At 33.9% G+C, this 18,136-nt stretch overlaps 3 protein-coding genes and 1 pseudogene across 4 annotated transcripts; 1 reads left to right on the top strand and 3 right to left on the bottom strand.

The window, feature by feature from the left end:
- Nucleotides 1-1,962: 1,962 nt before the first annotated feature.
- Nucleotides 1,963-4,967, bottom strand: LOC140971239 (uncharacterized). Of its 2 annotated transcripts, none has more exons than XM_073433388.1 (5): nucleotides 4,695-4,967; nucleotides 3,750-4,037; nucleotides 3,449-3,660; nucleotides 2,894-3,161; nucleotides 1,963-2,360 (listed from the first exon to the last, which is right to left on the bottom strand). In XM_073433388.1, the coding sequence occupies exons 1-5, from the start codon at nucleotides 4,773-4,775 to the stop codon at nucleotides 2,055-2,057; spliced, it is 1,155 nt and encodes a 384-aa protein (XP_073289489.1). In that variant the 5' UTR covers nucleotides 4,776-4,967; the 3' UTR covers nucleotides 1,963-2,054. The 2 variants fall into 2 exon arrangements, with proteins under 2 accessions (XP_073289489.1, XP_073289488.1); XM_073433387.1 differs by having other exon boundaries at nucleotides 3,750-4,015; nucleotides 4,695-4,965.
- Nucleotides 4,968-7,042: 2,075 nt separating this feature from the next.
- Nucleotides 7,043-9,961, top strand: LOC140971238 (uncharacterized). Its single transcript, XM_073433386.1, has 5 exons — nucleotides 7,043-7,189; nucleotides 7,273-7,368; nucleotides 9,104-9,174; nucleotides 9,259-9,321; nucleotides 9,413-9,961. The coding sequence occupies exons 1-5, from the start codon at nucleotides 7,120-7,122 to the stop codon at nucleotides 9,713-9,715; spliced, it is 603 nt and encodes a 200-aa protein (XP_073289487.1). The 5' UTR covers nucleotides 7,043-7,119; the 3' UTR covers nucleotides 9,716-9,961.
- Nucleotides 9,962-14,056: 4,095 nt separating this feature from the next.
- On the bottom strand, nucleotides 14,057-15,950 carry LOC140958106 (probable purple acid phosphatase 20; annotated as a pseudogene).
- A 1,230-nt stretch (nucleotides 15,951-17,180) lies between these two features.
- LOC140971237 (zinc finger A20 and AN1 domain-containing stress-associated protein 6-like) lies at nucleotides 17,181-18,104 on the bottom strand. Its single transcript, XM_073433385.1, has one exon. It carries the CDS (start codon nucleotides 17,858-17,860, stop codon nucleotides 17,396-17,398), a length of 465 nt encoding a protein of 154 aa, XP_073289486.1. The 5' UTR covers nucleotides 17,861-18,104; the 3' UTR covers nucleotides 17,181-17,395.
- Nucleotides 18,105-18,136: the final 32 nt, after the last annotated feature.

Below are 18,136 nucleotides of genomic sequence, written 5' to 3'. Positions count from 1 at the left end.
TTTTTTTTTCACACCTTTCAGGCGGCGCTCGGGCGGTAACCGATTACCGCTCGGGCGCGGAATGTTCTGCCCGAGTGCTCGACTTGTTACACACTGGCGCTCGGGCGGTCATTTTCTACCGCTCGGGCGCCAGACGTTCTGTCCAAAAACCACCTGATGATGCACTGGCGCTCGGGCGGTCATTTTCTACCGCTCGGGCGCCAATAGTTCTGTCCAAGTGTTCATCTCCACTGGCGCTCGGGCGGTAAAAAACTACCGCTCGGGCGCCAACTTTTCTGTCCGAGGCTTCTTGCCATTGCATTTCTTCACTTTTCCTTTCCTTCCTCATGCCTCCATTACCAATAATAGTTCAAAAGAGTGATATCAAATTTCAGGCCTTACAGACTTGCACCTCTCCGGACTCATGGGCCTAACAGCCCAACCCATTATCACACAAGCAGGTGCACTTCGCGATGCCATGAGTATAAGGAAATAAATTTGTGTCTTAGCTAAAACCTATAACTTTTGGCATAGAGGTGAGCGCTGACCTTTATAATTAATATCAAAGTGAGGTCATGGGTTCAAGTCTCCCAAGAAGCATATTTATATACTTTTTGTAAGAGAAATGTTAGGTTAATCGTGCATGATGAGAGTAATACTGAGATGAGTCTGACGTTACGCTTCTTGATCTGGTTGGTTAGGTGAGCTATAAAAGAATGCCACTAGAACTTAACGGATAATATTGTCTCTACTTAAGACATGACCGACGGTATTGAAAGAATAAGACTGATCTCTAAAAGATATGAGATAGTAGCAGATAGACACGCACTTCTCCGAACTCATAGGCATAACAAATTGACACATTATCACCCAAGTACATATACTCTGTGATGCCACAATTATAAGAAAATAAAATTACGTATTGACTAACAGCTATAGTTTTTGGCTTGATAATAAGCCCTTGATCCAAACATTAATTATTACCTATATTAGGTATTCGACCACCATATCAAAAAAGTCAGGTTTAACTGTGTTTCTTTCACGTGTATGATCTCTCCTAAACATGTCACAATATTTCATGTTAATAATTAACATCAAATGTTGCCTCTGAGTATTACTCTGAGTTTGCCTATGAAGGTCAATATTCGTTTTTATATGTAGGGTCCAAAAAAAAAAAAATTTATGTAAATCGCATATAAGAATAAATATTGATAGTTGGATATATAATTGGGATATTAAGTTGATCTCGGCCAGTTTATAGATGGAAAAATTATGTTCCGAAAAAATCCAACCAACATGGTAGGAATGTCTGTTCATAAGCATTCCAATAAGAATGAGTGTTCTCATTTCATAAGCTCTACCAAACAAAAGAATGAAACAAAAGTGAGAATGTTCATTGGATTTTCACCTCATTCTATCTTACCAAACATGCTCTTATAATTTAAGCACCATTCGAATTAACCAAACAATTATCTCTCGAACCATGAGAAAATTGATTTGAACTGAAACACCTTTACAATAATCTAAATGTAAGGATCGTGTCAAGGATTTCTTGGTCTAATGATAAGTCTGAGGCATTGGATTCTGGTATCACCAAGTGTGGATTGAGTTTATTTATTGTTGGTTGATATCTGTGTTATTTGTTTACTTGAAGCCTGTATTAATAGTTTATTTGCGATGAATGTAATAGTTTGATATTGAGAGATTGTATTATTAAAAAAAATTCAGATATCCTCAAATTTATTGTATATATTTTGTCTTGTTTTTCACTTCTAAAATATAATGAAAATTCAAAGAAAAAATTTTTAATGCTAAAATCCATTAAAAAAAATATTTAAAATATCGAACGCTTAAATTTAATTTCCTCAAAAATCAAATTCTAAAACTATTCCTTAAATCCCAGACATCCTATTAAGCTAATAAAGTTCTGGCTCAGAAAATTCATGAAAACTAGATCAATAAAATTTCGAAAGAAACATAAAATTTATACTTGGTTTTCCATATAGTTCATTCACAACTAAAATTTCCAGCAACAATTTTAAAACTTTATTTAAAACATGTAATGATCAACCAATCTACGAGGGAACTTTCCTTGTACCTAAAAGTGTTTGCATGATTGAGTCTGACATTCCATCTGCATATGGAAACATATGACCAGCACCAGATAACTCGTGGTACTGTAACCACGGCAGCTGATTGGAAATGTAACGCTGCAATTCAACGGGGACAAGTTTATCATCATCCCCCTGCCACAAGTGAACAGAACCTTCACTTTCGGAGAATGGATTCTTCAAATCTGTGGGATCGAATTCCCAATTCCCAAAGCCAACGATCATATCACGAAGAGCAGACTCGAAATCTCCTTGTTGTCTTGGCAGCGCCTGATCATGCCAAAAAAACCAAATTCACACAGAGACTATTTCATGAGATATGAATTGTAATATGATAAAACCCAATTATCTTAAACAGTACAAGACTTCAATCCATTACATTTCAATCATGTGCAGCACATTGTTGCCAACCAACACCATTGAATGGAAACAGTCACCACTCAACGGCTGTGGCTGTAAAAGTTTTTACATTCTAGCTCCCTCAGCTGGTCATGGAAGACGGATGATAAAAACAAAGAGATAATCGAGAACATTAAAAATCTCAGTTGGGAATTTTAGGTTGCGCTTGGATCGATGGATTTCAAATTCTTTTGACTTAGTTTAGATAATCAAAATTCAAGAAATTTTCAAATCCACTATATATCAAGTTAAGTTTTTTCAATAGTAATTATTGTTGATTTCAAATACAGCCAAGATGACCTTCTTTCAAATAAAATCCATCAATCCAAGCGCAACCTAGTGATTTATCAAAGTGTATAGTATCGAATCTGTGTGTAGGTTTTAAATAGTAAACAACACATTACCTCAAACTCCTTTCTTATAGAATGAATTTTAGGCGCTAGTTCTCTGTCTTTGTTAGAATAAACACTTGTACTGTAAGCGATAACACTCGAAAAAGGAAACAATTTTTGGGTATTCCACCAGTAGTGAAGCCATGGTATATAGTGAGCAACACGAAGGGCCCTTTGATCCTGTGGAAGCTGCTGATAATATGCTTCCTTTGATATGTTTGAAGGAATACCAGGCCACCAATAATTCACCACTGGTGCTAAAAGAACAGCTCCAGCCAACCTGTTTGGCATTACAGACAACTTGTTTATTTATATTGGTTCAGAAAATAGCATAATTACAACAAATTATAGTAATTAAATAACCAGATAAAAAATAATACTTAATTCACTGGAGAAGAGCTAAATCCAACATCCTTCTAACTAAACTCACGAAAAAACAAATTTGAAACCCAATTTGGGCTCCTAGTTTTGACGTGAAGTTCACAATTATTGATCGACTTCAAAATCCTATACAAGGACAGAGTGTATTTTCTTGAAATGAACTATGGCGACCAAGATGAAATATACCTGTGAGGGATATACTTGAGGCATGTCCACACAATCTGGCCACCCATTGAAAACCCGATAACATAAAATTTGGACCCCAATCCTAACTGGTCTGCAAGTTCCTCAATGTCAAACGCTAAGCTCTTCACTGTTTGCGACGGGTGAGGGTCACTTTCTCCATAACCAGGTCTATCGAATGAAACTATGTAGATTCCTTGATTTTCAACAATATCCTAAGAATGAGGCCAAAAAACAAACAAGTTAGCCCAGATAATCTATTACCATGCCTAATACAGTTGATGCATAAAGGAAAAGACATTACTGGGGACAGGGATGCAGTTATAGCTGCAACATCATGTCTACAATTATTAATCCCGTGGATAAACACTATCTTATGCTTTGCTTTCTCCTTTGGGACACCATATTCTTTGTAAGCCAAGTATCTCCCGTCATTAAGTTTAATTCTTGATGCTGTAACGGGAGGCCCATCTGCGGAGCCACATATCCTCGGTGGAGGAGGTCGTGTGGCCTGATATGCCCATGCAAAAATCCCCATAAAGAAAACCAAAAAGATTTCCTTGAACATCCCTGAAAAGTTCCAGTTTTGAATCTACACAATCAGCACTACTAAGTTCAGATTTAGAGGGGAAGCAGCGTAAATTTGCAATTTCAAAAAAGGTTGTATTAAAGTTTCGATCAGTTAATAACATGGTAATTGCCCCTGCCAGTACCGGAAGTGATAATAAAAGTGGGAACCAAAAAGTTTTATCAATGCTTCCTAATGCAAAATTCAAAATTCCAACTTTTACTAGACAAACAACAAATTAAACACCAAGAACAATAGTTAATCAATTGAACTGCTCAAGAGGCAGTAAAGTTCTCTTATCAATGAGTTAAAGAAGAAAAAATATATAAAACTCCATTATTTGCATTACAATCAGATTACAACAAGTTCCAAGGCCTTGCAAGATGGCTCAAATTTCATACACATCCAATGCCAAAACAGAGAAATTCAATCAAGTAATATGACAATATTTATTCACACTTTAAATCTGGTTGCAACATTATTCAACCCTGCACGAATTATTTTCCATATATAAATACAACAATCTCAAATTTTCATTTTCAAAATCAAGATCTGAACTTTCAACCATTATCTACTACCTGAAGCTCAAATATGCTCAACGCACAACAATTCAGATAAAACTGGAGAGCACCAAAAGCAGCGAAACCCAAGCGGACAAAAGAAAAATAATGAAAATCTGACATGAAAAAATAGAATAAGATCTCGTTTTCGGCTTCGGCTTCGGCTTCGGCTTCCGGGTGTGCGCCCTTGCAGAGGCGGCATATATCTTCTTGGTTGTCCCAGCCGCCATTGTTTTTTAGCTTTTCTTCATCTATTTGTGCACTTCCAGCAGCGAATTCCTCTCGTGCCGATGAAACACACCAAACAGTTCACTTGGAACCAAAAATTTACCGATTCACACGCACTGATAGTGAATTTGAGATATCTGGAGATTCTGAACGCATAAATCAGGCAACAAGAAAGCCTTGGTCAATATTTTAAGCGTGGAAAAAAACCATTAAATATAAATAAATATTATTGTATGAACGTTTAGATAAAATTTTAAAAATTAACTTTTATTTTTAAAATTTAAGTTAAATTATATTTTTAATGAACATTAAATTCTAAACTTTAAAAATACAAATATTTGATAATATCTAATGTTTAAACAAAAAAATTAAACACACCGAATATTTTTAATGATTGCTCTTGATAGTGAGAAAAATTATAAGATTTATACATTCATAATTAAATTTTGTCTGCAATGTTTTATTTAATCTATTGATTGCCTTAATTTAGTTATGATTATAATAAAAAAAATAAAAACGTTTTATGGGTTGCTTAAACAAATTTGGTACAATAACTATTGATAAATAGATAAATTAGTATACGAATTATTGTAAATTATTTAATTTATACATAATTTGAATAAAAGTCGATTCTATAATTAAACTAAATTGTTTTTAATCCAATTCTTACTAAATTCAATTAGGTACATATTTTTATTTTTTTATTTTTTAAAAAATATTATATTTATTTAAAATTTATATTTATGATAAAAAAAAAGTTAGATTAAGGATAAAATTGAATTTTTAAGTGAATTATATATCAACTGATCCATTTACAATAGTTCAAATATTGATTTTCTTATTTAATAATAGTTTGTGTACCAAATTATTTTTTACTATAAAAAACACACAATTTCTCAGATGTAAATGATTGTTTCAATCATATATAATAGTTCATTATCCATTTGACATGCTTTTAAATGTATTCAACAAACAACTCAAAATGCTAAAAATAATCTTCAGGCTAGCAAGGCTTATTCGGATTTATCTAGGTAAAATATTGGTCGAAAACTCTGGTAGAGTCGAATGGGTCACAACAACCATATTAAATATACTAATTATGGTATTTTAGTCATATATTCAGCTCGTTTATCAAAATGTAANATATTTATTTTAATATGTTTTATCAACACATTAAAAATATATTTTAGCTATCTTATTTAATGAGTTGTAATTTTATTAATATATGATTAAAATGCTATAATATTGATAGATAAAAAATATCATATATTTATAAATATTTTTCAAACAATAAATTTGAGTATATAATTTATCATTGATATACATAATTGTATTAATTAATAATTTTTCATTTTTATACAAATAGTTTAAATAAATATAAATTTTTTTTATACTTTCAATCGATAAAATAAATTTGAAATAAAAATTGAACTTAATTGAATTTATTAAGAGTAATTAAACTCAAAAAAAATTTAGATTAAGGATAAAATTGAATTTTTAAGTGAATCATATATCAACTGATCCATTTACAATAGTTCAAATATTGATTTTCTTATTTAATAATAGTTTGTGTACCAAATTATTTTTTACTATAAAAAACACACAATTTCTCAGATGTAAATGATTGTTTCAATCATATATAATAGTTCATTATCCATTTGAGATGCTTTTAAATGTATTCAACAAACAACTCAAAATGCTAAAAATAATCTTCAGGCTAGCAAGGCTTATTCGGATTTATCTAGGTAAAATATTGGTCGAAAACTCCGGTAGAGTCGAATGGGTCACAACAACCATATTAAATATACTAATTATGGTATTTTAGTCATATATTCAGCTCGTTTATCAAAATGTAATGATTAAATATGCATTATAAAACTAAGACAATTATCTATAAATATGTATTTTTCAAGTGATTTATAAAATATTAAATCGGTTTTAGAAGAATTATTTTGAGGGTTTTTAGTTTTCTGCTTGGTTTAAAAATCAAACTCAATAAATCTCGGTGATGTGTTAGATGAATAATATTTCAAAAACAAAAGTATTTCAACTCTATTTATTTTTCAAACCCCCAAGCAACATACCGTCATATATAACATAGAAACTTAAAATTATAAATTTAAATATCATAAACTTTTGAATTGCCGTTATAATTAGATGGCCACTCAAGGCCCAAAACTGCAATCTATTATATGACAGCCTATGGGCCTACATTTTCATAGGCCCAATTCCAGTACGGCCCTAATAAAACCCAATAAATCTTCGTTCCCACCACCCTTCCGCCATTAACACCCAAAGCTCCATACGCTACGCACATCATGGGTTCCAACAGCAAAGTTCTTATGGAGTTAGAGGCTAATGCCCGAAGTTCATCGGATTCCTATTTAGGTTGATTTTTTCATCATCCGTCTATGTTTCTCAGTTTTTTTTTCCTGAGTTCGGTTTGACGATTTAATGATTTTTCTTTGTAGGGCCGAAACTTTTTTTTACTGGAAAAGCGTCTGATAATGTAAATTCTGATTCACTCGGTGCAAAGCCCTCTATTTTTCCTGTTCCTAATAGCCAAGGTAGTAGTAATCTTGTTTTTAGATTTTCGTTGTTTCTCTTTATGAAGTGGAAGCTTAAAGTTGAAATTTTTGGAGTTATAAGCATGGAGTAGCTTCTGGGTTTGTGTATATAGTCCAAAAAGAATCAATATCTGAAGTATATTTAGTTATTCGTGGATTTAGTGCCGAGAATTGTGGTTTTTATTTGGAGATATACAGGGTGATTGGTGTATTTTAGCTGTGGAATTGGTGCGTTAGTATTTTGATGTGTTCTCGTTGCAGCAAAATAATTTGAATGCCGACGAATGCTTAAGTACTATTAATCTGGCTTTTATTGTTTCAACTAATTCAGTGGACCGAAATTTAAAGAATGGATTTTGGGTTGTTTTGTTTAGAATTGTACTGGGGTGGATGATTATTTCAGTTACGAAAACATTGGAATTTTGCATTGAAATTTGATTTGATGTATGTATTTATGCTAATTTCTTATTATATGTTATAAGTCTGGCTAATGTTGATCCATTTAGTTGATTGGATATACTTGTTAGTGTCGATTTACTTTTACCCATTGGCTTCTAATGGATCACAATCCCGAATTTGGAGAGTTCATTAGTTGGTCTAGATAATTATTTGTAATTTTTCTGCTGTTTAATTCTCTTTTTATTGATGTAATCAATAAACTTTAAGGTTTTAGTAGTTGTGTTTGTTGCTTATAGCTAAAATTTTATGACTAGGAAATCTGGCAGTCTGAACTCTGAACTGCTTTCTTGTACTGAATATTATTGAAAATTTAATTTTATTAATGTCTAGATTGGATGAGTAGATGTAAATTTCCGGATTAAATGGGAATATTCTTGATATTGAGTGTAGGAGGTGTTTGTACACATGTAGTGGTTGATAGAATAGATATCATAAGTCCACAAGACTTAGAGGCTCAACCACAAGCGAACACTCAATCCATTGGTGAGATGTGCACCTTGTTCGTCAAGCACGAGCATTGTTGCGCTTTGAAAGTTAGGACAACCTTTAAGCGTGCCTTCAATTTATCAACGGAAAAACAATTGGCACGGGTTCTCTTAATGTAATATGTGAATTAAAGATCAATTATTTTTGCTTAAATATTCACAAGATTTTGTTGCTTTTAATAGCTCGTTTGGTACATATTGGACAATATCTTATTTATTTTTTTAAAAAAATTACTTAAATTGCAGTACGTCATCTCTTAGTGCGCCTCCCTTAAATAACTTGTGCCTTGCCTCATGCCTCATGACTTGCGCTTAGATTCACGTGTTTTAGTGCTTATTGCTCCAATATTAACAATTTAACAATGGATAGAACTAACCCATCTTTCCAATAGCCAGCAATAAGGCTTCCTGTCCAAAGACAAGATCTCGAGAAGCTGAAAATTTTTAGGCTCCTAGGAAGAGATTTCGGAGTTTTATTCTTACAATGAAATAGCATCTCTGCTTGATTATGAAGCTGCCCCATTACTTCCAGTAGAAATTAGAATAGTGTAATTCCATATTCCATAGTGTAATTCCATATTCCATACTCAAGAAGAAGAACAAAATTGTGTGGTTTCTTAAATTTACTTGAGCTATCTAGCAATCTCTTCTTCTTGCACTTCTCTGCTGTTTTGTCATTTAAAATACTCGATTTTAGTGCATATAAGCAACCATGGACTTTAATGTTTAGCAGTAGCCTTTAGTTGAAACGTTCAAAGTGATCATCTTACTACATATCTCTTTGTTGGCAGTTCTAGGCAAAGTGAAGGACTTCCTAGGCGTGATATCCGAGTCAAACAAAACCCTGTTGCAAGATGCAAAGGTATGAACGAAAGTGTACTCTACCCAAGCATTCATTTTTTGTTTTAATACCACTGTGATCGAATATTAGTATCTTGTTATGCAGGGAAATCCTGAGAACTATGATATGGAAGTACTCGATGGCAGAGAGTCACACATCATTGAAATGGTAAACGTTGCCCTAGTCACATTTTTCCATTTCCTCAGCCTTAATCAATCATGCCTATAGCTGATTCTCATATGCATGCATGTTTTTGAAGGATTTAATGCTGGGCATTGCCGATCTTCACACCCCGGAGGCTGTTGCTGCAGCAGAAGCTGCCATGGCTGGTTATCAACCAGTAATTTCTGTGGACGAAAGTAGCAGTTCAGAATCTGAAGAAGAAGAAGAAGAAGAAGAAGAAGAAGAAGAAGAAGAAGAAGCCGAAAATGATGATGGGAATGATGAGGGTACTGATGAAAATGGTAATAGTTCCTCAAGATCCAATGGGAAACGTTTTTCGGGAAAATCATCAAAAATCCGGCGATTAAGAAAACGAACCAAGATTGTGGAACTGTGTTAAGATTGCTGGTGGGTGGTTTATTCCACATGATCATATATTTATATGATTTGGATTCGAATTTGACTATATACTAAGGTACCGTTTTGCTAATGGTTAAGATCCGGGGTCTGATGAGCAAGATTCTTTATTTTCAAGGTCAAGTTGCCTACCCCTATATTATCAAATGTACTACTTTGAGTTCTCAAATGTGTATCAACTTGACAATTATGTTAATCCAGGAGCAAATAATTACTCGTTTTTTACATTTATCTGAGCTGTGAATCGATTGATATTTGATATTATCAGTATTCATGGCTTGAGCCAGCTGATTACTGAAGCATTGGTAACATAGTAATCCATACCGAGCGAAAAATGTATTTTCAAATGTATGCTTTATACCGGTAATAAATAATCGATGATATAATATTTCATGTTGTTAGAGTAATTTTGCAGTCGCCCATTCAAAATAATTGAACAAGAGTGTTATTTTTCTGATGGAATATTGATTTTGATATGATCATTGAGTACCTGTACCTCCAACCGTTCGGCTCACACACTTTCTATGCTCTCCCACAAACATCCAGTAGGGTACATTTGTGAAATAAGCTTGGTACTACTCACTTAACAGAATGCATATTGATACTGTAGGAGTACATACAGATCAAATTTCTAGATCGACACAGGTCCGAGGATATGTTTCTGTCACAAATATTACGTCGTCTCGTTATTGTTCTCATAATAAATCTTGAATGGCACCGAAGTCATGATAATCATTTGAAAAGATTAAGAAGGATGCATGAGGTGATGAACTTCCATATAATTTTTTTTTTGTGATGTGTGGTGGTATTATATTTTTTTATGCGCAGAGTCATCTTCTTTAGTTCCTGCTTTTAGTATTAAACAAAAATAGCCATATTTCATTTTTTTTTTTTGGTTTCAAAACAGCAAATATTTTTTTATGTCAATGATTATTTCTTGAATCTCATAACAAAATCTCCCCCAATTTACACAATTACTCCCAGAATTCGTTGCCATTCATGTTCTGATTCATATAATACTATCAATAATAGATGTTGGGAATTTATCTCAGCATATTTGGTAGACTTGGCGACAGCTTTGTTACTACAATTGCATGTCCCTGTTTTTAACAGCTCAGCATATAAAAATACAGAACTGTAAATTTCGTCCATTACTTAAATTGAAGCTATTTCTTAGTTTGTACGAATGATTCTTCGACAGGATGCTATGTTATTATATACAGACTTTTGGGAACTCTCATTCGTTACATGGAAAAATTTAGCCTATTCGGCATGTAAAATCAGAACTGATATTCAGTTTACCCGCAATTTTTATGATGTTATAGGCCTAGATTCCATCGAGCGAAATACATATGGAACAGTCACGATTCTTGCGCGATATTACGATCCACAACAAAAATGTATTAGAGGAAAATTTTGACGACCTGATATACCTAACATTAAGTTTTAGAATTTCTGAGATAGATGATTGTGATAGACTTTATAGCATTTTCAAGTTTAGGGATACAAATTAAACCAACACACCGCACATGATATACAAAATATTAAAACCAGAAGTTGTACTATATATATGAAACCAGAAACCTTAAAAGATTCGAAAATAGATCTTCATCCAATGTAGCAGAAGCAACAAATGAAACCACCACCGTTACCGACTACTAGTAACTGACAAATTAAAGTCTCTTATTAATTGTGGTGGTGTGAGGCCTAAGACATGGATTTGCAGTCTTATTTCTTGGATTTCTTGCGGGACTTGGATGCCTTGGTGCACATATTGGAGGTGGAAGCTGTCGAGGCGGAGGCGGTGGACGACTGGTCGGCCTCGCGACTGTAATTTTCGGAAGTGACGGAAGCTATGGACGTTGAGGAGGTGCCAGTTTGCCTCTGCTTGAGCTCGTTGAGCAGAACTTGATTCTCTTTCTCAAGAAGCTCCGCTGTTTCCCGCAGCTTCTCGTTCAGCTCCATGATGTAGCAGTTCTCCAAGTACAGCATGGAATTCGCCTTTTTCATTGCTGTCAACACATTCGAGAAAATGGATACGTCAGAAATCCCATCTTCAAAGAAAAATGAATCGAAAAGTTAGATCGAATTAAGGATCTTAGATTTGAAGAAACAATTTGAAAGCTGGTTTCAAATGGCTCAGGACAAAATGAATTCGAAATCCATCTGTAGTCAAAAAATTTATCCTATATAACTTATTAATTTATCCAAACAAACTAAATGAATATAATCGAAAAAAATTAAATGAATCACAACCTAAAGATAGTTGTTCTCAACCAAATAAAAGAATTATGATCTTTATATTGTTGAATTTTTCTTGTAATGGGAGTGAGAGATAAAGCTCTTGTATTTATAGGGTGGAGGGATAAAAATCTTGGCATGCAGGTTGTTGGGGCTTTTGGTCAGTTTCACCCTCTCCCACAATAGTCATGCATGTGTGAGCATGGAATGGAGCCTCAATTAGCAAGGGTTTAATATTTCCCGTGATCCTAAGCAACACGTGTGAGCGTTATCTGAGTGTCATTTATCATCGATCTATATTCGTGGTGGTTATATTTAATTTTAATATCGATTGTGGGTACGCATAATATTCATCCATAACTAAAAAAGTGCTTGATGTATTCCTTATGGTCGGGAAGGGTATTTTGGTCATTTCATACTCCTACCCCCAGTTACCAGAATCTGCGGACATTTACTAGAAAATCCACTCCATGGATTGCAATATTTGTGAATTTTGCCACGAACCAGCAGCTCACTAAGCGTCACTATTTGGTAAGACAATCCATTCACTTTTTTTTATTTAGATTTTGGATATTAATATTGGATGGATGCTATTTGGTCTATCCATATTAGTGCTCTTCCGAGTCTTTTCCTACCAAATAAATGGAAAATGAAGACTAGGTAATTTACATATTAGTCCACAAATTTATATTATATATATGATTTTTTTTTAAAAAAAAAAATCGACTTGTAAGTTAGCCTAGATAGAATTTTGATAATCTGATTTGCCGAAAATTGGTTTTAGTAAATTAATTATTTTTTAACTTTTAATTCGATATGTCTTGGCGTCGTCGGAAGTTGCTGATATTCTGAGCCTATGTCAACAATGAATTAAATTTAAAGAAAATAATTTTATTGCACTAAAACCAAATCCAGACCAATTAGAGAACCAAAAATCTAGTAAAATTAGAGAACCAAAAGTATAATAAGCCTAATTACTTGCAGACCAATTTTAGAATATCTGTTGTATTATATGTATGTTTATATATGTTTGGTTAAGTCTCGATTATTGAAATTATTGACGTAGTATATACAGAAAATTTCTTATTTTCTGTAGTAAAATTAGAGAACCAAAAGCAATGCCGATGTCATGGGCTCTAAATTTTGAGGTGCGACAGAAATGATACGTACTCTTAATATATTGATGTTCATATTTCTTTAGGTTTATATTATGTTGCATATTGTGTGCCTAACACCAGTAAAGTTTTGCTTTAAAGCTGCAATGCTACGTTTCGTACTTTAATTTTTTTGGAAAAAACAATTACAATATATTTCTGTATGTGTGATTATAACCATAATTCGACCCAATGATGGAAAATACATGTAACACGACAATGATGTGAATTCAACCCAACACGTGAAGCGCGCATAGGTCGATATTACCATCTGTTATTTTGAAATCCATCTCGAATTATTTGTGCGACAACCAAAATATCATGACAAAAACTTGTGTGAGACGATCTCACGGGTCGTATTTTGTGAGACAGATCTCTTATTTGGGTCATCCATAAAAAAAGTATTACTTTTTATGCTAAGAGTATTATTTTTTATTGTGAATATCGATAGGATCGACTCGTCTCACAGATAAAGATTCGTGAGACCGTTTCACAAGAGACCTACTCAAATATCATTTAATGGATGAGAAAAACTTAAAAATTTATCTTTAAAGTTGATTCATATAAAGTTTTGATCGACTTAGTGCAATAAATTTTTTTTTTGTACATATTTATTTCAATTTTTCAAGAGTTATGATCAAATGTCCAGCTAAAATTGAACTACATGTACAAAAACACCAATTTTGTGTTTATTATATCAATACCAAATTTCATGTAATAAAATTTTATTATACCAATTTAAATGAATGATTTTTGGAATTTTCTCTTAATTTATTCGATCATTTTGAATAGACTGAATAATAAAATAGATAACGTATAATTTATTTAAAAGTTCAAGTTGTTTTATGTAGCTACATATATAGGGTTAGAGGAGATTTAGAGGACATGCATGAATCAGGTGTAACAAGCTGACACAGATGCACGGCTTCTTAGCAAGATTTTATCAGACTCAACTGTGACATATCGTCCGTGTTCCGATGCCATGTCCACACCGCATCCGTCGTGTTTATCACCAAAAATTGCCATGCCCGAAACTTGGCTCCCTAAAGACAGATATTTTTGGCTTCGGATCTATAAACCGGTTAGTTTTAATTTCGATCGAATAAGCAGCCGTCGACTATATGAATCAAACGTATGTTGATTAGTTTAACCCGTGTAAACAGACTCCAAGTCAAAGTACTTACCTCGCATTAAGGCCTTCCCTATTGCCTCCACTCCCCATTGTGATGTAAAGAGGGCGCATTTGTTGGGCTTATCCTTGTAAACTCGTTCCTAAGTTCATAGATTCGAGTTATAATTAGTCCCCGAGTTTTGGATAAGACTTATAAAAGGTTGTGCTAATTAATTTTTACGGATCTATATCTATGAGATAAATCGATACGATTCATACTTGCAGCAAAAAATCAGTATATGTTACAAAATATTTTTCATAACATAACATGACCTAACAAAAAAATATACTCTGTGTCATAACATATCAGCAATAAATAAATTTGGCCTAGGCTTAACTTAATCCCATCAATACCTGAGTCCATCCATGGGGCTAATTTCAAGTCGCCTCGACCCCACCCCATAGAGAACTTCAGCTCATAATTCATATCGAATTCATAAACTCTTAATATATATATTAAAGATTTTTCACATTTATAATATATTAAAGATATATGTATAAATCTAATAATAAAATTTTATATGATGATAATATCATTTCTATGTAAATAATACTAAACAGACTGAAGGAAAAATGGCTTACGAAGCGCTCATAAGCATGGACATGGCCGGCAAGAACGACATCGACGCGAGCTCGATAGATCAAATCCTCCACATACATCTTCATTCCAACAGATTCGAACTCCCCCTGATGCGCATCATTCGAGTAATACAAAGGTGCATGCATAACCACAACAAGCCAAGGCGTTCTTCGCCTATCAACCTTCCTCAAATCCTCATTCAGCCATGCATACTGAGCTGACTAGCGCGCTAAATCAGCATAAGATCCCAGCATGACGAAATGAACACCCGCAGCAACTTCGAAAGAGTAGAACAAATTTGAAGGCGATCGAACCACTCTCTTGATAAGGCATAACCCATCTAGCAGTGTAGGATGTAAAGCCGGTTTGATGGATTTCTGGTATCCGTTCGATCTCATGGTTTCCTTCTGTCACCATCCACGGGCGCTTGCTGGCCAAGGGTTGCACCATGTACCCGATGGTCTCCCACCAGGGCTGGTACCGGTCCGCGTAGGACAAGTCACCTGGTAGTATCAAGACATCATAGTTCGATTTCAATGCGTGCTGTAGGGTTGAACTTGTCCACTCCGTTTGGCCAAGGTCACCCAGCAGCAGGTTAAAGTATATCGGCAATAACATTAGACCAAATTTAGTGATCTAAATGTTTGAGTATTGCATCAAGTTGCTAACAATTGACTAAAGCTCTTAGTTACTAAGAATGTATAAAAGGAAAATTGTAAAACATGATTGCATCCCTTCAACAGAAATATATCTACACAAACTTCCCCAGTTTCGCTCTTAATTTCCCTCTTAGGAGGCAAGCTTCCTCGAACTAGCTATCCAACACCTCTTCGCAACCCCGAAACAATATAAGGTACTCCTTATGGTGGGAAAACCGGTGCAGTACAGAAAGCTCCCATTCATTGCATGCAAATTAAACATAAAAAAGATTACCTACAACAGCAAATTTGATTGGAAATTGCGAGGGCTGAGTTTTGAAGCTGAATTCTTGAGATATGTGTGTGGGTCTGGTGGATGTGACTGGCCCAACATGTCCCGTTTTGGTTCGAGGTTGGGCGTGTTTAAAGCACATTTAAACGATGTGAGGTAGGTAATAGTTCCACTTTTTTTTTTTTTTAAATGAAACGGGCGTGTCTGAAAAATAGAATATTTTCAAGGCTAGGCTGCATTAGTGTCTACCTAACTGAGTTATCTTAAGTGGGACGTACTCCTATATCGTGGATTGGTTTTCTTAAGAGGGAAAGCTAATTTAAAAACTGATTTTCCAAATTAAATTAAAATTATTTATAAGGTGACCAACGGAGGAAGGACATTTAGGCTAAATAACAGATTTTGAAAGGGTCGTTGCTGTCATACATTTGTTTTATTTATAATAGCACAAAAAAAAAATTTATAAAACTAAAAAATCAATTTTGTGAGACATGTTTATTATTTGATTCACTCATAAAAAAATATTATTATCGTAAATATCAGTATGATTGACATATCTCGTATATATCGTATATAAAAATATGTGAGAATATTTCACAAAAAATCAACTATAATAATAAAGGGTTTTATTTTTAATTATTAAAAACACAAAGTTTCAAAATATCATTAATTTATTATATTATCGCGTTTTTTGGGTTTTCAGAGTAGGGATGAATGTTAATTTATTTGCCCCTAAAAATAAATGTAAGATTCTTTGTGATTTTAAAATTAATATTAAAAAGTCATACATGCTTCGATAATAAACAAATATATATATTATTTTTCGTATTCTCGTAATTTTTTAACTTATATATATTTCATAGTAATAATTAAACCATTGCCTCTTGGCTCTTTATCTCACTAAAATAAAACTGAGAGTAATTTTGTTGACTAATACAATTGAAAATTACTTATACAGATGCATGAACTACTTTAGCTACATGAAGAATTTATTCGAAAAAATTAACTTTTACCATCTTTATTATATAAATTCATCTCTTTTCGATTTTTATCATTTATGTCGCAAAACTTTATTTTAATATACTGTCTTTTTGTTTGTTTTTTTTTATAGAATTTTTTATGTTGCACTATCATAACGCGGAAATGGATCTACATGTGCGACATATGAGCAGTAAAGAAGTTACAGCTATTGTTTATCTTAAAATGTTATTTAATAATAGAACTTTTAATTGATGGATGTTTTTTATTTATATAATCCCATTAACGCGATAATGTTTTAAAAAATCTTTGAAAGAAAGTTATTTCTGCAAAATGAATTTAATTTAATTAAATAAAAGCATCAAATCGAATTATATATCAAACTATTCCGATCAAGAGTAAAGACAATATTTTTTAATATATATATAATATAACTATAAATTCTATATTACAGACTAAGAATATAAATTACTAAATAAAATCATTATATTTAAAATCATACAAATTTACACGATCTCGACAAACCCAACTCCCGTAGCAATTTCAGTTTCGTGGAAATATCCTCACCGCCCATCTTCATCATCAAGAGAACCAATTGTACGGCTGCAATTACATCTTCACCAGCTTCTCTGCTCTGATCACCGGATTAGCCTTGGCTATGGCTTCCCGGCCTACAGCCTTGAAATCGAAGCTGCAGCCATGTTTCTCGGGGTACCTGTGGATCCCACAGAAGGTTGTCCCACACCTACACCTGAACCCCGTCAACCCCACCTTCTTCCTGCAAGAAAAACATCTGTTCGTAGGCGGCTGAGACGGCTGACCCGCCGTTGTAACCTCCCTGATTACCTCCGCAGCCGACGCGGAAGGACTCGTCTGAACCACAGCAACAGACTGCGAAGGCGTAGAAGGTAAAGGGGTGGAGAATATCGGAGAAGAATCCCCCGATTTATTGAGACATAGGTCGCCGTAACATTTGGAGCACATATTCTTCGTGGCGGGGCTTCCCAAGAACCCGCAATTATTGACGCACAGCCTGTGGCCTTCCGACGCCTGGAATCCGTGCTCTTCCGCCATGATTATCTCCTGGTTATTTTTTCAATAAACCGTTTAAGATTTTCAAAAAAGAATCGCGTAGATGGAGAGGATGGATGGATCCGTAAGCTATATAGGAGGAGATGGGTCGATCGGGGGAGAGGAAAAAGGAGCGGCGGAAGGATCAAAGAAGTTGGAAGAAAGATTCAATATGGTGAATAGAAATGACGAGAAAGGAGATGAATCCGTGATAATAAATGAGACAGCGTGGGGCGGAGGGCACAGCCTGGATTACCATTATTTTATTTTTATACTTTG

The sequence above is a fragment of the Primulina huaijiensis genome, chromosome 2 (genome assembly GCF_012295235.1).
Source record: "Primulina huaijiensis isolate GDHJ02 chromosome 2, ASM1229523v2, whole genome shotgun sequence".
Taxonomy (NCBI): Eukaryota; Viridiplantae; Streptophyta; class Magnoliopsida; order Lamiales; family Gesneriaceae; genus Primulina; species Primulina huaijiensis.
The sequence above is the reverse complement of the archived record's forward strand: the minus strand, read 5'-3'. Positions and strand labels throughout refer to the sequence as shown.